At 40.8% G+C, this 21,868-nt stretch overlaps 1 protein-coding gene across 1 annotated transcript in view; it reads left to right on the top strand.

The window, feature by feature from the left end:
• Positions 1-272: 272 nt before the first annotated feature.
• ABHD17C (abhydrolase domain containing 17C, depalmitoylase) overlaps positions 273-21,868 on the top strand; it is a 31,035-nt gene continuing 9,439 nt past the window's right edge. The window contains exon 1 of the mRNA XM_082488845.1: positions 273-1,047. Within this exon, the coding sequence (XP_082344971.1) occupies positions 509-1,047 (539 nt within the window). The 5' untranslated portion in view covers positions 273-508. The remainder of the gene's footprint in view (positions 1,048-21,868) is intronic.

Raw genomic sequence — 21,868 nt, 5'->3', positions numbered from 1 at the left:
CCTGCTGCGGCTGCATGATCCCGGCTGGGGGGCCGGCTGCGGGGCGGGGGGCGCCCGCTGCTAGCGCTGGAGCGCCGCATTGAGCCGTAAGGTCCGGGGATTCGGGTCGTAAATGTGCACATGTACGTGTGGCGTGTTTTCTTTGAGGGGCTCTAGGGTGGCGTTTTAGAGGGTTGCGCTGGCTGTAGCGTTAGTCGTGGGATTTTTAAGGGCTGGTTTTACTTCATTTATATTTTGTGGGGTTGGTCTTTTGGGTTGGTTTTTTTTGTGTGTGGTTTTTTTTTTTTTTTTTTTTTTTTTTTTTTTAAATAATCACATCTTCAGGCTTTGAAGAGCTTCACTGTGTTTTGCCGAACTGTAGTTCCTCCAAGGTTGTCCTTGTTTGCTTTTCGGGAGGGCAGCTGGTCGCCTCGCAGGAAGGCGCGCGGGTTGCGTTGGAGGAGGGCTCCGGGTCGGTGCGTGGTTTGACTTCTTTCCAGTATAGGTTAGTTTTTCTCCGGTGTCTCTGATGCCAGAACAAGGCCCCAGAATGAACGGTTTCTCTCTGGGCGAGCTCTGCTGGCTGTTCTGCTGCCCGCCTTGCCCCAGCCGCATCGCTGCCAAGCTGGCCTTCCTGCCGCCGGAGCCCACCTACACCGTGCTGCAGCCTGAGCAGCAGCAGCAGCAGGAGGCCGGGGCGGCAGCCGGGGCAGGGACCCCGACGGGATCGGGCACCTGCAGTCTGCACTTGAGCGAGCGGGCGGACTGGCAGTATTCGCAGCGGGAACTGGATGCCGTGGAAGTGTTCTTCTCCCGCACGGCTCGGGATAACAGGCTGGGCTGCATGTTCGTACGTTGTGCCCCCACTGGCCGGTACACGCTGCTCTTCTCGCATGGTAATGCTGTGGACCTGGGCCAGATGTGCAGCTTCTATATTGGCCTTGGCTCCCGCATCAACTGCAACGTCTTCTCTTATGACTACTCTGGCTACGGGGTGAGCACCGGCAAGCCCTCTGAGAAAAACCTGTACGCAGACATTGATGCAGCCTGGCAGGCCCTCAGGACAAGGTAAATGGATAATGGGGACAAGGTATTTCTGTATCTCCGTTTGATCCTAATAAGTCCAGTGTCTGCACAACTAACCTGCTGAGAGGTGGAAGGGAAGGGTTTGTAGCTGGTTTCAGTTATTTTGATGGCCTCACCAGATGTTCCATCAATGGCTACAATGCGATTTGCTGGATGGCCTTCATCCTTGGGCATTTTCTAGATTTAGAGGCTCAGTCAGCTGTACCATTTCGCATCTCCATCTTGAGCAGTACATATTGCACTGGTTGCAGTTTGAGCTTGCAGGATGGAAGAAACCTTTATTCAAGACTTGCCTACCACTGTCTACCCTTAGAGGTAGCCCAGTTGAGCCAAAACTTTGGATGAATTTGGCGGTAGCCTAGGCTAGTGCTTACCGAGAGACTGCTGGTGGTCTGCCACGCGTCTGGGGTTTCAATGCAAGCTCGTGTGACATAGACGCCTTTCTCTTTTGGCAACCAAACAACTGTTATCAAATTGGGCAGAGTAGTGGGGTGGAAGGAAAAAGTGTTGACAGGTGGAAGTAGAGCTGGGGATTCTGCCAGGAGGAGATGCCGAAGTAGGTGGCATCCAAAGAGATGGAGCAGCAATGAAGGCTCTGCCAAGGTGGGATGGCTATTAGGAAAAGGGAACCTTGACTTCTAGGAAATCCTGAGCAGAGGATTTCAGAATCCCGAGCTGCTGCCTCTGGCTCCGTGCTACAACTGATTGCCATCCCTGGGCCTCTGTTGCTTCTTCTGTCCACAGAAACAATGAGCTCCTTTTGCTGTTGCATAAGTGGTTCTTAAAGTAGGACCTTGCAGAACATATCCTGAAAGAGAGAGCTTTAAAAAGCTTAAATTCTTGCAGTAGGGCAAGAGAAAAGAATGATGAACGCTTTCTGTTCTTGGCTCTGGGGTTATGTAGATGAACTTGGCTTACGTGAAATGGGTATTTAATGTCTATCTTGGGGATATGTGCCAGCTTCAAAAATAGTGACAGGAGTTGTTACTAATTTAGATAATTGGCTTTTCAAGGATCTGGGGATCGGTCAGTCGTGGAGTCCAAACGGCTTTTGACATTGGTCTGCCCAAGTCAAGTTAAGATCATGGGGGAGAAAGGTGTGGGGGGAAGTTACCCTTCCATAGCATGTATTCTGTCTTCTTGGTGAGCAGGCCAGGTTCTGGGATCATTTTCCAGGACTCTCAAAAAAGAAAAAAAAATTGCTTGAATATAAATAATATGGTTTTATGTAAAGAAATGATTTTGATATGCTATATGCAGAATAAATTATTAAATGCCACTCTTATGTATGTGGATGATGTAAATAAGGTTTAAGGGAGGAAAGCACTATGTGTAAGTCAAGCATAGTTAATGCTTGTTCTTCAGTTGCTGTGTTTTCTCTCTCTTTCACTTAGTGTTTAGTTGATGATATTTTTCCCTGAAAGCCTTTTAGAGTTCTGAAAAAGTGCTTTCACATCTGCCTGGAGGTTCTCCTGTCTCGACAGGCATTTAGTACATGCTTAAGACCTGTGAAGATCCAGAAACAAAAGGGGTTCCTTCACTTAAGTCTTTTGAGAAGCCTGACCCAGTGATGCCAACGCATGCCCAGCTTGCTCTGAGAGGATTGGGCTCCTGCTATTAAATTGTGACTGGAGGAAGTTTGTAGTTTTATGCACTGTTTTATTTTTCTGTGGTTTATGCAAGATCTGGGTTCTGCCTCTCTCCTTAAATTGAGCTGTTGAAATTTGCCAACTCTTCCTTTGCCATGTTTGTAAATCCCACCTCTCGGTGCTACCGTGAGAGTACTGTTACAGTAGTTGTGTTATCATTGGTTAGGTTTTGGGGAGCCAAAGGGAATATTGCAGTATTCTAGGTACCCAGTTACTGTAAAATGTAAGCTTAAAACAACAATAACAAAAAAAAAACCTACCCTAATTCTGTCTATTAACAGATGAACATCTTCATAACAGGTATGAGCCAAAACGATATTCTTCCTGCTTCTCTAAACAGTAGTGTGAACTTTACGAGACTGATAATTTCTTAGCCCTAGGTCCAAGTGGCTTACAATTAAGTGAAATATTCTGCTGTAAAAATACAAGTCTGCCTCCTGAGGTAAAATGTCGTATTATACTATTTCTGCTGCAGTAGTTCTTTGGTAGCTTCCAAGAGTTTGTGTATGCTTTCATTCTTCATGCAAATTTCTAACGCTTGGCCTATAGTCATATGGTAGTGAACTGTAATGCGGAGTTAAAAGTGAAGCCTTAAAATAGGAGAGGTTCGCTGTGTCATCAAAAGCATTTAGTCATCTGTGCTAAGTTCTGTGGGAAGCTGTTGCTCTTCTGAATCCACCAGACGTTCCACCTGGCAGCAGAAAGGAATCATTAAAATGTTGGAAGTCTGAGATTCTTTCTTTTTTTTTTTTTTTATTAAATTATGCCTGTGAAGTACCAATGATACTTATCAAATGTTAATTTATCACTGTATTTTTGAAAGTTGCCTTGAGGAAGGCGGGGATAAACCCTACACTTGAACAAAACAGATTGCTCCCAAATTTTAGAACTGATGGTGGGCTGGCTGCGGTTGCAAACATGGCTGCAAACTTTGACTGTATTTTTTCAAAGTACTGAAGTGAGGATCTTGCATCACATACACATTTAGGTATCAACCTTACATAACAAATGATTATAAAACCATCTTATGAACAGTAGATGAAAAATCAAGTTTTTTTGTTCGGTTTCAATTATCAGCCTGTCTTTGAAGAATCAGTGTCGACTATTCTCCATTCTTTTAGTCTTGGTAAAGAGTAACTTATGTTCTTGATTAAATGAGTAGCTTTCCTCATGAATAAAATATACTCTTAAATGATAATTTTACTAATTTTTAAGCGTGAATGCTAACTGTCTTTCAGCCCAGTTAAAGATGTTGGCATATCATTTTGTTCCCCTGAAATGAGTTTTTATAGGTGTTCCTTCTGGGGTCTTACTGTAGCATTGGTTACTCTACTGAGTAACGCTTGATATTGGAGCTAATTAATTTGGGCTTTTATATATATTTATTTCCACTTGATTAACAAATTTCCATCTGGTATCTAAATGTTTCTTGAAAAGAATCTTCTGTTTCATTGCTTTGGATGACATTTTTGAGTGATTTATTTTAGGCAGGTTGGTGTGTTTCTGTTCTGTTTGTGCCAAAACCACCCTGAAGAGAAGCTATATTGGACACTGTCTTCTCTCATGGTCCATATGGTTTTAAGTTGCTGCTTTTTATTGAAATGTGATTAACTCTTATCCTAATATCTGATTGACTTAGTACAACATCTGCACAGAATGACTTGATTGTTGTTCTCCTCCCCCCTTTCCTGAATTCCGTATGGAAAGGTTGAACTTTCTAACACACTTACATTAAGACAATGTACAGTACTTAAAAACAGGATACGCGCTTAGGGCTTGGGTACAGTGCTTAAGCACAAAACCATGACTGCTTTTTGATTGCATGCTATTTATATGAAAATCAAAGTATATGTTCTCTAAAAATTTGGAGAGGGTTTGTGAAATGTTTTAAAATTGCAGTCAAATGAAAGAAGGCACTGCTTCCCCACTCTCTGCTTCTGTAGTAGGGTGTCAAGGAGGAGAACCTATTAGTCCATCCTTTGGATATTGAAAGGAGGTGAAGAAAATGTACTTAATAAATAGCTTAGAAGAGCTGTTCTTGTTGCATTTAAGAAAATATAGCTTGATGTATTTTCATGATGCACAATATAAACTAGTATCTTCTGCTTCTCCAGAAGCTTTTGATAAATGATAGATATTCTTGTAATGTTTAAATCCTTCAACCTCAAAACGTGTACATTTGAGTTTGTCTTTCAGTCCGTAGGAGAGCATTGGTTCACTTCCATATTTCATTAAGCTGCTTAGTCAATATGGCATGGTAAGAGGAATTAAATTGTGAAATGGTATAGTAAAATGCAAGGGCTTTCATCAATGGATAGCAGACAGTTTGGAATGTTTAAATAGTTTATTAAACTTTTTTCCTCAAATGTAATGTTAAAAAAAAAAACAAACACAACCAAATAGTTTATTATATGGGAATTTTATTATTTGAGGTGCTGGTTATAAGTCTCCTCTTATTGCTGTCTCCTTTGCAAGGAGTTGGTGGAAAAGTGTTACAGTTTTCATTTGGGCAAAATTAGGAAACAGGCCTCATTGGATTAGACTAGAGTGATAAGTGATCTTCTGAGGTTGTGTCAGTTTAGTTTGTCTCCATTCTGATGTGCTGAAGTGGTTACAGCTTTCAAAGCGAATAGTAGCTGCAGGTGTGTTTACCTTGTTTTATCAAAATAGTTAATTTCTACTTTAATTTCCTTTGCAACAGAATTTTCTTCCACTAGTACTGGGTTTCTGGTCATGATCTATCCTGAGCTCTTTAGATTGAATATTTAGGGGTTTTGATAACAAGCTACCAACTCAGCTCCTGACATGGCCAAAAGCACTGCTTGGCAGAGCCACCGCAGATGTCCTGGAGTGCTAGTGTGCTCCTTGGGCATGGTCCTTCACCTGGGAGATTTTTCTTTTGTTGACTTTGATAGGGTATTTCCTGCTTCCAGTTTTCTAATAATGTTGATATGGTCTCTGCAAAAGACTTCTTTTAAAGAGACTATTCTCTAAAACTGAACTTGTTCTACCTGCCATGGTCAGCACTTCAACAACAACAACAACAAAAAAAAAAAAAAAAACCCCAAAAACAACCTGCATACGACTTTGCTCAAAAATAGCAACGTACAGAATAGTCTCCTGTTGTTGTCTATGCAATCAGCGGAGATTAATTCAGATGTTGAGTGTCCCAGGGACAAATACCAACAACTGTTTAGAACAGGTGCTCTGATGGTTCAAAGTTATTCAAAATGTTTACTGAGCTTTGGTGTTGTATTTCGTAGTATAGTCATTGAAGTAAAAGTAGTTTTGTTAAATATTTCCCTATTTCTGTCAGGACTGCCAGATCAAAGCTTTTTTTTTTTTTTTTTTTAAAAAAAGATATCTTCTTTTGTCAAGACTATTTTGCAACTAGTTTTATTTGGGAAGGGAAAATAAGCTGCCAAGAGTACTTATTATCCTGGGTGTAGATAGTCCTGAAATTCAGCTGTCTGACCTGGAGATATCGGTTTACCCTGCTGTGCAGAGGTGGTAGAACCTGGTTCTCAACATCGTCGGAGCATTGAACACAAAAGTTTCTAGAGGACCGTGCTGTTAAATCCTCCATGCTGAAGTAACCGAAGGTTTCTGTCCACTTTTGGCACTGCTAAACTGCGTGAATTGTGCGAGGAGGAGAAAGGCAGATTTTTTCCGTTCTCGGTCTGGGTAGAGAAGTGTGTCAACTTTTGAGACTCAGCCGATGGTTGTTACACGGTGCCTCTTTGACCTGTCCGTGTTGCTGGTAGCGCTTGGATTTGTCCAATTTGTTCTTGACAGTGGAGTATGAGCTGGAGCATCTAAATGTCAGTGGTTTTGCTCTGAAGCCAGAGTCAATCTCCAGTCCGCTGCAACCTCAAAACCAAAAAATCCCTCCAAAATTCAACCTTTATCCTTTGTTATTCTACTATTTTGGAGTGTTTCTAAGTGCTGGACTAAGTTTACACTAGTTCATTACTTGTTAACATCAGTAAGAAGAAGAGAGCAAACAAAGCCCGACCAATTAGGAGTGCTGTCCAGGACTGTAGGTACCCGTGGGTGTAGGTGAAGAACGTTTCAAGCCACAAAATTGGGTTATCTGCCAGCAACCGATTTTGGTGGGGAAACTGATGCTTCTTGAGCAAATGGGTATTTATATTCTCATATTGAATGAAGAAAACAGGTTCTTCTTGGTTTTCTGTGGGTTTTTTTTTTTTTTTGATCCTGTGTTGCTTCCTCACGTGGAGATAGACTAGTACAAAGGCAGTGCCAAGCAATTAGCTGTTTGGAGCCTCACTTCTGTAGCACGTGCCTGAATTTCATATTTTGTTGTAATATGACATTTCTCTGGCAGAGAGGGCAATGTGGTTATAGTAACTTTTAAACCCTGCCCCCAAACCACGTTTAAGCAAAATATCGAGAATTTATTTCCTCGGTTGCATTCTCTATTTGCTTTAAAGACAAGTCTCAAAATTATGTGGCCCTAATAAATGAAAAGAACAAATGGCATAGCCTTTTTTTGCTGAAAGCCAGTAATAAATGTAATTAATAACTAACACTCCCTTCTGCCCTCCCTCACAAATACAAATCAATTACAAGGCTGCATTGGAATCAGTTGAAATGAGTCCTAAAATAAACTGTGAATATGTTGTACCTAACTAACGCGCTTGTGTACATGCAGGCTTGCTTTTGCCAATTAGCCCCTAAAAAGGACGGAAATCTTTCTCTGTTGATTAGGAGATAGTTTTAGTTGCCACTGCACTTGAGAGAAATTGCAGGCACTTATCTGTGTACAAGATGAGGGGTTTCTTGTGTTTTCTTGAATCTAGGAAAGGTGTATCTAAAATTTTTGAACACTGGTGGCTCTTAAGTGTCTTTTCATGTTAATTTGAGTATATATTGAGGGTTTGTATTGATCTGAAATAGGAATAATTACGGATTGGGTTTTGTCTAACTCTAAAAACTTGGGTTTATATGGGCTACAATACAGCAGGTGGGCAAACCTTTCGGCTCTGTGAGTTGGTGGATAGTGGATAATTGAGCTCACTGGAGACTACTACTTGCGCACCCAGTAAGCGGTTTCAGTGACTCCTACTTCATCTTGACTGTCCTGCTTTCTGGTTTTTAGACGAATCACTTAGGCTGAGCATGCAAAACCAGTGTGACATCTGATGATGAAGCTGAATTTCATTCCTGCTCTCAAACTGAGTGGTTTGTTGGTGTGGGTTTTTTAACGTGTCGGGGTTTTGTAAGCAATGGAAGCATGTGATTGTAAGCCTAGGAAACTCTCTATGAACACGGAGGAATAAAGGTGCTTTTAATAGAAGGCTAAGAATGTAGAATGGGATGAATGGTGCATAGTGTCAGCTTAAGGACAGAGGAACATCTTTGCATTCTCTATTCCAAAGGCTAATTTGAGAAAAATGGGTTATTGTGGCGTGTTTGCACATGAAGCTGCGCTACGTGCAAACAAGCTCAGAAAGGTGCAAACATAGGCCAGTTGTATAATGACAGTGTTAGGCTGCCACTGTCTGTATCTGTATCTTTATTCTGTATTTTTTTAACCATTACGTCAGCTTCACAGAACAAAGCTTCCGCTATTGGCGTTAAACACTGTGGTTGGATTTGCTGACCGTGAGACCAAACTAATACAAAGGCAGAAAATTGTGCTAAACGGGAGGATCTGGCTCAGCGCCCACCCACCTTCCCGCTCTTGCTTTCGTGTCTCCTGGGGAGCACATGCACATCTTTGGGAAAATCCCTACAATCACGAAATAAATCTGTACCATCTCAACTTTCAAAAAGGGGAATTCCATGTGGGCTCACAAATGAGGAATGTTGTTGATGTGGAAGATGAGGTTTTAAGTTAGTACGCTTGCCTTAGAGTCCAGAGGGAAACATTTAAATTGTAGATCATCTCTAAGATTTTCTAACAAATCTGCAATACAAAAAATCAGAGGCAATACTTTATGTATGCTTTCCTGATAGTAATATTATTTATTGATACAGTCTCTTGAAATTCTTTCTAGGTACACCTTTCAAGATTTTTTTTTTAACTGTTAATTTGAAATTAATTGTTGGTTTAGACAGTTTTGAGTATGCTTTTTAGGAAGATCTGTCTTACCGTGCCTGATTTAAAAAAAAAAAAAAGTCCTCCTTGCATATAGAAAAGTTACTTTAAGACCTTTGACTCTTGTGAGCCTTGTTTATCAGCCAAGGCATGCTGCTGAAACAAGCTGCATACATCAGTGTCTGGCAAGTAACCTTTCTCAAGGCATGCGGTGTCAGCTAGTAGCTCAAAGATTTTTTTTTTTTTTTTTTTTTTTTAACAGTATGCTGCCAAATTTCTTAAGATCCCAGTATGTTAGGCCAGTTAAATTTAACTTTGTGACATGGCACGGTCACTTTTTCTGTGCAGCAAATTAACAACTCTGGAGTAATGGATAACGGGATCCAACAAGTCTGAAAATTCTGAGACCAACTTCAACATGTTTCAGGAAAGCATCCTTTAAATAGGATGGTTTGAAATATTTCTCTCTTAATAACATTGTTTAGAAAGAGTTTTGCTCAGATTATGGGATCTTTCTGGACATTCCTCTGCTCTGCTGACTTTTTAGTTAGCTTTGCTTCGGATGGTCTCATAGAACTTGAAAAATGGTGTTGCTGTCAGCAAAGCAGCAAAATATTTTTTCCAGTGTACAGATAAACTGAGATAAGGTTCAGATTATTTTATCATTATTCCATGACTCTTAATGGCTATTTATAATAAATTAAACAAGACACTTTGTTCGAACTATTACACCATACAATAAATTGCAAGCCTTAATAATACACAAAATAAAAGAAAAGCCAAGAGGAATATGGGGGTAGACTTCTGCTAAGCATTTTGCAACCAAAATGGTGTATGGAACCATCTATACTCTAAAGGAAATTTTGCATAGTTAACTTGCCCCCTTAAGCATTGGGCAGGTTTGTTTGTACAGATCTTAATCTTTGTCCCATCTCTGTATAGTCTTCCCCGACATCTGATTAATTTACTTAAGTAGGATGTTGGCTGTATGACAGCCTGGGGAAGTGGCGTCTTTCAGGAAAATGGTCTTGTTTTTGAAGCATGTTCTCCAGGACAAATTTACAAAAGTCTTCTCCAGGATGCTGTTTGTTCTTTACAGATTAATTTGTCACAAAAGTGTGTGTAAGCTTCAGTGTGTTGGTTTTGGTTTTGTTTTTTGGTGGGGTGTTTTTTTGTGTTTAATTGAAGTAGCTAACTTGGTAATATTTATTTTGGAGGTGTTCCCTGGACAATGCTTACCTTAAGGCAGTTGGTCAAGAGCCAGTCAGTCTCCTCCTTCCCCGCAGACTGGAATGGACCAAGTTGTATTACACGTTTTCTTCCTAGAATTTTTTTTTTTTTTGGTTGTTCGCTACTGTAAAAAGTTCGTCCCTTTTTCTAGTAAAGAACGGTTTTTAATGTGTCTTAATAGTACTATGGAAAAAGTTACTGTTTCGGTCTTGGTATGAGCATCTTATCAAGTTTAACCAACTATAAAAGTACCAGAGTTGTAGGAAGAGGTGGGGTAGAGTTTCAGCTACAGTTTTGCTGGTTTTATGCATACTACTTTATGAACATGTAACCTTTGCCTCAGACTGGTTAATAATTACACTGTGACTTAGCATACGTTGCAGGCATTTCCTTCTGATGCAAAAAGCACCCTTTCAGGAGTCAGTCCAGTAGTTTAAGATATTAAGTGGTGTTTTAACCTTAAGCCTGACCATTGTGCCTAAAAGGTTTTGACTTTTGCCGAATCTCTGCCAGCTGCCAAACTTCTGTTTCTCAGAAGGGCAGAAACCCTCTGCCCTCTCCCCTGAGCTCTTGTGAATTATTCATGTAATGTGATGTTCGGTGCTAAAGCCCGCTCTGCATAAAACCAGTACAATTAGTTCTTTATCCTGTTTTTGGAATTTGTACTAAAAATTAATCTGATAATGCAGAAACTACTCTCTCTGAAGAAATACAGGCACGTATATAGTTGTCTTTTTAAAAAATAAATTATTACAGTTTATTTAATGTAATAAAGAATGAAGATGACAAAGTTCTAGAATATAACTTGGATCCAAATTCTTCATGTAAAAGATAAGACTGTCATAAATCCTCAATGTTCACCCAGTTTTGTAGAGGGTGAGAGGGTCGTAAAGTCCCCTTGGCTCATTGAGTTCTTTTCACAGAATCACAGAATTTCCAGAGTTGGAAGGGACCTCTAGAGATCATCTAGTCCAACTCCCCTGCTAAAGCAGGATTGCCCAGAGCACATCACTCAGGACTGCATCCAGGCGGGTCTTGAAAATCTCCGGAGAAGGGGACTGCACCCCCTCCCTGGGCAGTCTGTGCCAGTGCTCTGTCACCTGAACCATAAAGAAGTGTTTCCGTGTATTTGAACAGAACTTCCTGTGTTCCAACTTGTGCCCATTACCCCTTGTCCTGTCACTGGGAACCATTGAAAAGAGCCTGGCTCCATCCTCCTTCAACCCACCCTTTAGATACTTGTATGCCATAATAAGGTCTCCCCTCAGCCTTCTCTTCTCCAGGCTAAAGAGTCCCAGCTCTCTCAGCCTTTCCTCATAAGGCAGATGCTCCAAGCCCTTAATCATCTTAGTTGCCCTTCGCTGGACTCGCTCCAGCAGTTCCCTGTCCCTCTTGAACTGGGGAGCCCAAAACTGGACACAGTATTCCAGTTGTGGCCTCACCAGTGCAGAGTAGAGGGGGAGAATGACCTCCCTCGACCTACTGGCCACACTCTTCCCTATGCAGCCCAGGATTCCATTGGCCTTTTTGGCAACAAGGGCATATTGCTGGGCCATGGATAATTTACTGTCTACCACGACCCCCAGATCCTTCTCCTCCGAGCTACTTCCCAGCAGGTCCGCCCCTAACCTATACTGGTGCCTAGCATTCTTCCTCCCCAGGTGCAGGACCTTGCACTTGCTTTTGTTGAACCTCATTAGGTTCTTCTCTGCCCAGCTCTCCAGCCTGTCCAGGTCACGCTGGATGGCAGCACGGCCCTCTGGGGCGTCAGCCACCCCACCCAGTTTGGTATCATCAGCAAACTTGCTGAGGATACACTCTGTCCCCTCATTTTTTATTATTATATCCATTTCTATCCTTTATTATTCTGCTGAGACTAAGCATGCTGGTGCCAAACATACCACCCTTTCAAATTGGATGCGCTTCTGTCAAAGCTCATCTAAGATCTGTAGACCTTTTTTTGTAGAGCATTGAACAGACTATTGATATAAATAGCTGGAGGTGCCAGATCTTATTTCAAGAAATTCCCCTTTCCATCCCCAAATCCACTTCAATAGTGTTTGTAATGAGGAACATTAAACCTAAGGATCTTGGATGTTTCTTACCTCGATGTTATTCTAAACTTGTTGCATTTCAGCAGCAGGAGAAACTGAACCAAATATTATTAGTCTCTTTGGACATTTACAGCAATTTTCTATTTTTATTATGAAGTGAGTGTTAATTTGGAATAAAAGAAGCGATGTTAGCTTAAATTTAGCTAATTTTGTTACTGGGATTTTGAGGGGGAGAGGAGGAACTCAATTTAGCAAGCAGTTTGTCATTTGTTACTCTTCTTTCTTCCTTCCACTATTCCCAGTGCTTCTGGGCAATAGGCTAATGTGACCAATTTCATTCCTGCTCTTCACCATAGAACCGATCAGAATTTCTCTTTAAATATTTTTTTTTTTAATTCTCATTAAATATTTCTATTTTGCCTCTCTCTTGGAAGCTTTGTGATACTAGGAGAAAGGGAAACACTATTCATTTGTAAAATGTAACTGTGTGCAGGGCTAAATATGAAAAAATGGGTTTTGGGGCAGCAAACAGCAATAGCTTATAACTAAAAGCACGTGTTGTGAAATGGTGAACTGCAGAAAACCTATGTAGCCAAAACGTTGGTATCCAAATTGGCATTTGGCCATAATGTAGACATTAATACACCTAGTTTTCCAAGCACTGCACTGTTATCTGTTATTTCAAAAATAGAAACTCCAACATCACAAGACTTCTTTATGCTATGCTGGTTTATTGGTAGGCTGTAAAGTGCCGGTGTGGCATGTACTGGAATTGCTAACATTTTTTCCTGCATAACCAGTTGTTCTCTAGTGATACTGCAATCAAGTAAAGAGCCTGCTTGCTTTACAAGGACTGCATCACAAATAGAGGCAAACAGGACGCTGAGTAACATCATTGTTTGAGAAGCTGCTTCTGTTTTCCCTTCTATTTTTTTTTTTTTTTTTTTTTTAAGTTTTCTAAGATGCATCTGCAGGTCAGTTTCTGCCTTTAGCATCAGCTGGTGCTTACGTGGTGGCATTAACAGTTGTCTTTGATACACTGCTAAGTACTTCTGTTGCTTGTGGAGTACCTTACTGTTAATTGGCAAGCATCCTTTTCTTGCTAGTCAGCTTTTTCCCCCTCAAAAAATCTTTCTTGCTAAAAGACTACAAAAACAATTGGCCCCGTTAACTAGGTGTGTTGGCAGAAAACAAAGTATGCGTGTGTGCTGTTTGACCGTTGCTAAAACCTCTTGATTTGCACAATCTGGGCAAAATGTCTTTTACTTCACAGGGGCTCAGATCGTGCCAAATAAGACAGCTGGATAAGCTGAACGGGTACACATGGCCTGGTTTTAGGACTGGATTTTCTGATGCGAGTTTAGGAAAGTTATGAGAAAGTTAGCACTTTTCTAAATGCATGGAAATACTATTCCCATTAGCATTTGTTACTTTAAGTATCAGTAAGTTTTATCTATTTTAATGTTTTTGCATATAATTAAATGCAAACATCTGGTTTTGTAGTAAGTTGCTGGGTTTGTGCTATGTTGTCAAGTTCCTGGAGAGCCCAAGGCAGGCTTCATGAGCACTCCAACTGAACAGAAGCGCACAAGAAAAACTTTGACTCTGTGCTAAATTTTATTGTTCACAATTCTAAGTAGTATTTACTGGGAGAAGGGAGGAGGGATTTAGCCCCTGGGTTTGTGATGATAAAGGCTTTGGCTAGGAAATTTGATTTTTAAGCTCTGAACTAGTTATCTGTGGTCTGCTGTTTGAGAACATCTGGTGCTGTTAATCCTGGTGATTGCTATATATTTTTTTAATCATCTTAGCTTTATATATTGACTGTTACTGGGGCCTGAACGTTCAGTGTGCTAGAAGTTCATTAATGGAATATGCACGAGAAGAAAATGACGTGTAGAACAGTCCAGGTTTAAATATTGGCTTGATAATGTATAGATTTTGTGGAAAAACAGCTCTTTAATCCTGGTAGAGTCAAGTCAACCTGTCTTTGAGCGGCAGGAATGGAAGAACTTGAGGATGCTTAGGGGAAAAAGGAATTGATGAGTCTGATTTAAAAGTCAGAGTGGCAATATAAAAATGGCACAGAGAAAGAGAGAACACTGAGGTTTTCTTCTTTCTGAAAAGATGCTGGAAAATTCTTTTCTAGTAATAGATTGCTTTCATGAAATGACTGTCATCTTCCATTTGGCAGTTATCTCTCCTAGTATTTGTTAGAATATTCAACGAATCTAGCTGAAAATGGATAATTGAGAGAAGGCAGGAGAGACTCATCAGTAGAGTAGTGTTTCTCTGAGGCTGTGAATTCACCACTTCTTTGAAAGCAGATGCTTAAGTGCATATGGATTCACACTGTAATAAAGCTCAGTGTTTGGAGCAATTAGAAAATTGGTATTTGTTTTCCCTGCTTATCTGGGGAAAAAATAGAGGTTATGGTGTCACTTATCCAAGTAGGATTTCTTCCTATTTATGATTCACAAGACATGTCAATGCAGAGGAAGGACTGATTGTTTTGATTTTTAAATCGAAAGAAAATACTGCCTTTCTTTAAATCTGTGGGAATGGTTAGAGTAACTCAAAGAAACATGAAATAATTCCAAAGAATTAAAGAGAAATATCCAAGCATGATGTGTGGTCTCCTGGATATCACAGGCCATGATACTTCTTCACTTGGCTTCCGCATAGAGCGCTTCAGTGTTCATGAGATACTGCATATCTTTGAGAGGAGCCCAGTCTTATTTAATAACTTTGTTTGCTCTTCTACAGTGCTTGAGCTTATTAATATTAAGTATAAAAGGGAAAGAGAAAGCCTACTGCCAGCTGACTAATCTTCGTGTAATGCTAGCTGGTAAAAAATTCATATACTGGGGACAGATGCATTTGTCTGTAGTTGGTTCTTTTCAGGAATGTTAGACCAGTTCATTGGTACTGATCACTTTTGTATCAGGACCTGTCTGCCATTCTTGTCCTCCATCCTGCCTTTCTGCCCTCTCATCCCCCTTCTATTGGAGACTCTCAAATAGCTGCCAGAGCTGTACTGGTGCTTCTGGATGGGAAGAAATGATGTATCCAGTTTGTCTACTGACATACTTGCACGGCATTATCCATTCCAGCTCCGATGTAATCCTCTTGGACTCTGGTTGTGGTGCTCTGTGGGAGAGACTGCATTCAGATTTCCGGGGGTCTTTGAAGAACAGTGTGAAAATGGCTTTAACTTTGTCTGCTGTAATAGGATTTTGGATACAAGCACCTGCTGTTGATTGAGACTGTTCCACTTTTTCTTTGTTCTTCCCCATTAGCATTATGGGGATAATACTTGAATCTTTTTCATCAGCTTGTTTTCTGGGTATAGTTACGAATGGCTGTAAGTGACGTAAGGAAAATGCTGTATTAGTGCCACATATTTCATGTCTAATGGCTTGTAAACTATATCAAAGAATCATAGCAAAACTAGTCATGTAGTGCTGTTAATCTTTGAAAACACGAAGTTCTCTGTAAAACCCATAGATGAAATAGCTTTTACTTAGAGACTGCAGCATAAATAAAATTACAATAAAGAGGTGGAAGAATGGAAAAAACTCAACAAAACCAAACAACCCACAAAACAGAAACCCTACACACAAAAGGAAAAAAATAAATAGTTTCCTCTTACTTCAGCAGTGGGACTAGACCTGAGTAGTTCCAGGGCTGTGCCCTATAGGTATCGCAGATTTTGAGTGGTCTGCTTTGAGTTTTCTTTCATCTAGCCTTCCTAATGTGAATCTCCAAAGGATTAATTCCAGTTTAGCAAACCATTTAATTCTTCTAGAGCATGTAGGCAATTGCCTGCTGCAGAATTTACATATAATTTTGTTTTAAGAGCCTTAGGTTGGCAATAATTTTTTTTTTTTATTAAGTTATAATGTGTATAGCCAATCAGCTGTGCAAACCTAGAAGTGGGAAATTTTAGGTGAGCTTTGCAGTTTGGTTACGGTTTAGGGTTACTCTTTTTTTTTTCTTTCTATGCTTATGCAGTGATAACTGTATTTTCAGAAATGACAGCCTGGTACATTTAAAGAAAGCTTAACTGGTTCCATTTCTTTTTGTCTTGACCGCTGTGGTTAGTGCGCTGCAGGAGCTATTCCCTGCTTTGTGAGCAGCCGAGCTCTACCTGGGGGAAGGGTAGAAATGTCGGAGGTGGGTGGAGCGGGCAGCAGCTCGGGTCAAAAGCCGCTGCGCTCCTTCTCGGATAAGTAATCCCAACTCGTGAGTCAGAGGCTTAAGTCTTGCATATGTGCAGTTCGTGGCAATTAGTGCCGGGGCAGGATAGCCTTAAACTGTTGGGTGGTGCCATAGGTATGCAGAAGTGAGGGAAATATATCAGAAAGTTAATTTAGTGTTTGATGTGGAGTCCGGGGTAAGAGCAGTGCTCCAGATTGAGGTGTCAGAGGTGCTCCAATAAACAGATGGGAGTACCAAGAGTCATACAGCGCTCCTGAACAAAAAATGCTTTGAGAACTGTTGGAGAGGAGCAAGATTGCTTCCTCCAGGCCTGTAAACCCTCGATCTCCCGGTGCTGAGCCAAGGGTGGTGAGGAGGGTTATGCGATGGGCTTGGGAGGTGAGCCAGAACGCATTGGCTCACTGTGAGCGTTCAGCCTCGGGAACAAGGCAAGGCTCTCCAGTCTGGAAGTAACTGAAATCTAAGAAACAGCTATGAAAGCACAAAGCTTGTGGGAATGCATAACCAGTGTTCGTGTTTGCACTTGGGTTTTTTTAGCATTTCCTAGGGAATCGGGGGAGAGTTTTCAAGCACGCTTTCTGTGTTAGTTGACACATACTTGTTTTGCCTGAAGCCTTTATATAAAAAGGTATTGTGTTTAGGTATATGGATATCATCAAATCTTTCTTTTTCTTCACAACAGCCCTTACAGGAGTGCAATTTTAGGGAGTAGTTTTCAGTTTGAGTGTAGGATATCTAAAGTGAAGGTGCTGGCTTTTTGCAACAGTGAAAGGATTGTCGAAGTTTTAATGTCGCGTTGTTACATGTTGTGAGGAGTATGCTCATCTGCCTTAGTTCTGCTCTATTATAAAACATAAAGTACACTGCGTGCAGCTGAAATAAAAACATCACAGCAGGATAGAGATGAGATAGAAGCTGGGGGTGAAGATAATGAATTCCTCACTCCAGAAGATACTATAGACTGAGCTTCTCTGTGAAAGTAACAGAATTTTATCTGCTGTTTCAGGCTATTTAAATGTACCTCAGAGACTGGCTATATAGATCTTGTACACTGGTTACAGTAAAGAGTATATAATAGAATGTAGCTGACTGAGTTTTTGTGAATTATTGATGCTGTGGTCAATGAAGATAGTTCTTAGTGGCCAGTAAAGGTTTCCTGTCTTTGATAAATAAAGCTTAAGACTACTGTATTCCACGTTTGTTTACTATAGAGCATCCTAATTAAATGCAAAAATACTTTGTTAAAGTTAACTCCAGTGCTCTATTTTTAACACAACTGGAGTGAGAGATGCATTTTAGTATGCCATCTATCCATTGTGTCTTGGGACTAAATGGTATAAGTCAGGATTGCTCTAAGAAAGCACTTTAGGAGAAGCAAGAAGCTTTGAAGAGTAGAGAGGATGTGTGTATCTCCAAAATTGTAACCTTGTGACTTAGTGCTGGCCTCAGAACTCTAGCTGATTTCTAAGGTTGCTAAACCAAAGAAAGCTGGGGGGTTGGAATTATGTTTGAATATATCCACGTGTTTAACTCCTATTTCCACTGTTACTAGCTTCTTGTCTTTCTATGTACAGCGGGTTTGGATTGCATTTGCTCCTGTGATTAGGGAAATGAAATAAACCCCCAACGTTTAGGGGGATTTATTTAGGAATTCATTTAGGAAAGTGCTTCCTTCCTCTCGCTGTATGAATGCACACTGACTATCGGAGTGTAATTCAGTTTTATCATGAAGCAGTGCAATGACAAAGGTGGGAGTTCAAACAGAAGGCTCAGCCACATCATTGCTTATTTTTGTGGGATGTCATACAGGAGTCTGGTTTTGCTTGTCCGTGGCCTTCTAGCTAACTTTCACGTGGTATGAAAGAATTAATGATTGTAGAGGCAAAGTTATTCTGTTCTTACACCGGCGTGCCCATGGCACAAGTTGCTGCTTCAATTTCAATGCACATTTAATGAAAACTGTTTCCTGATTCCCTTCTGTCTGGGGGGGGAGGACAGAGCAAACCCTCAGTCAGGCAAAAGCAACTGTTTGAAATCTGTTTGTTGTTTATATGTACAACTGCTAGTTCATGTGGTAGACAAATGAGCAACCTAACGTAAACCAAACACCAAAATTTAGTATTCTGGGTTACTGTGGTGGTGAAAAGTGATGTTGTAAATACAGCTGAGCTCTTAGTACATGAGGAAACAAAAGATGTTTTACTCTGTAGCTCCTTAAAATAAATTGATCTGCAAGCACAGATTGCGTATTTTCTGCCCATTATGTCTTTTGTGTGACAACATTTGCTTCTGTTCAGCTAGCTTGGAAGAGATTTCTTCCAGAACATAAGTTCGCAGAAGTCTTCTTTCCTGGCTGATGATGCGGACGATCTATTATTTTTGTATGCTCTTATGGTTCACCTCTCTTTTGCCTCTTATTTCCGAAAAATGCTTGAAAAATTGTAATGGATAGGTGCAGCCTGATTGCATTTGTCAAACAGTCTCTGCTGTGAGATCATTAACTGTAAATAGTTGAGGATAGAGCCTGATTTATGAGTAACAGCAGACAGACCTGCTGCCTGCCGGGCTGCTCCGCTGGGGCACGGCTGGGCTGGCGGCAGGGTCAAAAATGTGTGGTGCAAGACAAGCACGTGGAAGCCCTGCAATGGTGTGATACGAAATGCTCCAACAAAATGGGTGTTGCAAAGGCAGAAGAAACTGGCTGGTGATGGTGAAGCTGGGTGAACAGGAGGAGGATGGATTTACTGTTCAAGGGTGCTTGGTTGTGCTCCGAGTCCTGAGCAGATTTACTTTAGTTAGGGAAGGTGTTTCCTGCTTTGAAACATGACATCTTCAGGAGCCTGTGTTCAAGGCAGATGAACACAAGGTAATTTAAGGTTATATTTAAAAAAGGAGCAATTTTTTTTAGAGGAACTAGTATTCTTCAGATTACTTTTTTTTTTTTTAAAAAAAAAAAAAAAAAACAACACCCAACCACCACTCCAAAGCTATTCGGTGTAGATTAGTATAATTCAGTTGGTGTAAAATGTAATTTCATTACAGTTTGTACCAGGGAATGCCATGAAATAGCCTTTCTTTACCTGCCCTGGTTTTTCACGGCAAACTTGCAGTGGCTTCAAGACTCAGCAGTGTGTGGATCCACCTGGGTTGTTGGGTTTTGTTTTGTTTTTCTTCATGGTTGCTTGAGCTCACCAGTGATATTTAATATCCTTGTTAGGACTTGGTTGAACTTTGAGCACAGTTCTCAGTATTTGATAACAGGTCGCTGATTATCACAAGACAGTAATCGAGAAGCAGCTGTAGTGATTCATGTTTTGGTATAATTAAAGTTACAGCAGTGCAAATCGTCATCCTAAGAAGCACCTAGAAGTTGCTGCCACTTGCTCCGTTTATATGAAAAGAAGAGCTGGTACACCACTGGATTAGAGCTACAGTCACATAGACCAGCAAGCCTATAGTAGTGTGATATTTGCAAGTAATGAACTTCCAAAAGAGGCTTTAAGAGGGCATTTTCAAGAGTCAAAGGTTTATTCTGTAACTCCAGTATTAGTTAGCCTATATTGATTAGCACTGAGGTTTCTCCATAGCATAACCAAATCTGCTGTGGCAGTAGAATAATAGTGATATAAACCTGTGGCAGGTTCCTTGATTAAATTTCCCTGGCAGCCATTGAAATTATTTTGAGTGTGAACACATTTGTGGAATTACTTGTCTGCTCCTGTGACAGTGTGCTGGGATATATGCCAAAAAAATTGTCTGTCTTTTTTTTTTTTTTTTTTTTTTCCTGCAGCTTCACAAGCCAGAATACTATGTAAACCATTTTTGGCTCTTACTACAATGAAAATGTGAAGTCAAAGAGAGGCTGATGTACCTGAACTTGAATCACATAGTACTTGTAGACTTGGACAGGAAGGAGGTAGAGAAGGAAGAAGACATCACATAATTTAAAGAATCAGTGTCTATTGTGCTCAGTAAAACAGTGAAGAATTTTAGACCTATGTTTGTGTGAAATCAAGGAAACTGGAGTGAGAAGCTGGCACAGGGACTCTTGCTGTGTGCCAGGGTTTCCTGTGAATCATGAAATAATTCTGATTTTTCTCATTTGACAGTTGATGTTATGGTTAACACCAAAAATCCTTAATCTAATGCCTTGCTCTCAATTTAGTGTTGGCATTTAGGCTGAAAATCTGCTGTGATTTCTGTGGTATTTTGGCTGACATGCTGGAGTGGTACTTGCTGAAGCACGATGTGAAACTCTGCTTTGTTCTGATACTGTAAATCACTTGCAATAATCCAAACTTCTCTTGTTGATTTTTTTTTTTTTTTTTTTTTTTAACATAAAGGTCCTACAACATAAACTCTTGCTCAAGATATGCAGTCTGCATGTGGGGTTTTTACTTTATTGAGGATTTTTGGTTTTCCATTCTACCCTCAAAATCAGATTTTTAGATTCATACCGGATTAAATAATCACTTATTTCTGAAAATGTAGATGCAAATCTTATGGGAGAGTGTAATAATGCTATAGAAAAACCTGTCTGTTTCTTAACAAGCGGTGTAAATTTCCCTGGATTATAAAGTTTAGAGAGAATGCATGTTGAAAAGGGAACAAATAGTATGTTGTGACAAACGGGTTTGTATAAACGTGAAGAAACAGACTTGAAGAATAGCCTACGAAGGTCTTGTTATAACTGAGCACATGTGCTGGTAAAAATACTCTAGAAGTCACTATTGCTTCCAAATGTGGCATGATTTGTGTCGCTCTTGACGCATGCTGGATTTTCTTTGTGTCTCAAAAATGAATTATTTCGTTGTGGCGTTTCCCTTGAGAGGGGAGAGCACGGTTTCAGACTGGGTCTCCGTGCAAGAGCAGAGGAGCTGGTTGCCCTGTTTTCCTGGCCCTTTGTGCTGTGTTGTAAGGGAGAACTCGGCCACCAGGAGCTGCCTTAGTTTAGCAGCAGTTAAACAGTAGGTCTCAACAGCGTCATGAAATGGGGGTTGTGCATCAAAATGCTCTGCCGGGATACTTACAGTGACAGTAAGGGATATTGGGACAGCAAATACCATAAAACTTCAAAACTGGAAGTACAAGGTGTGGTTCACACCACTGATTCAGTAAGCCTGAAAAAAAGAACTGGCCTCGTTTAATGAGTATGTATTTAGCACCTTTGAGGACTGGCGGAGACGCTGTGACTTTGGCGGTGAGCGTTGCAGGGCTTCGGCTGGGTGCTGGCTCTGTAGTCGCTGCCGCAGCATTCCGACTGAGTGAGGAGACAGCAAACACAGCAATGGCAAACTTTCCATCTGTATCGCCCAAAGCTGAAGCCTGGGGAGGGGGTGGGGGAGAAATCGGTATCTTATGCTCATAATTAAGGATGTTTTATGTTAATACATAGTCTGTACACAGCGCTGCCAGCCAGAAAGCTTTAAGAACTTTACAAAGGCGATTGATACCATCATCTGTGTTATATGAGGAAACTGGTGAGGGACACGGCTCAAGCCACAACCATACAGCTCGGCAGCCTGAACTGGAACTGACTGTGCCCCATCCTCCCTCGCCGCTCCGGCTGTCGGCGGTGCTCCCAC

This window comes from Vanellus vanellus, assembly GCF_965231255.1.
Source record: "Vanellus vanellus genome assembly, chromosome: 11".
NCBI lineage: Eukaryota > Metazoa > Chordata > Aves > Charadriiformes > Charadriidae > Vanellus > Vanellus vanellus.
Note: the sequence above shows the minus strand (reverse complement) of the source record. Positions and strands in the feature narration are given on the sequence as shown.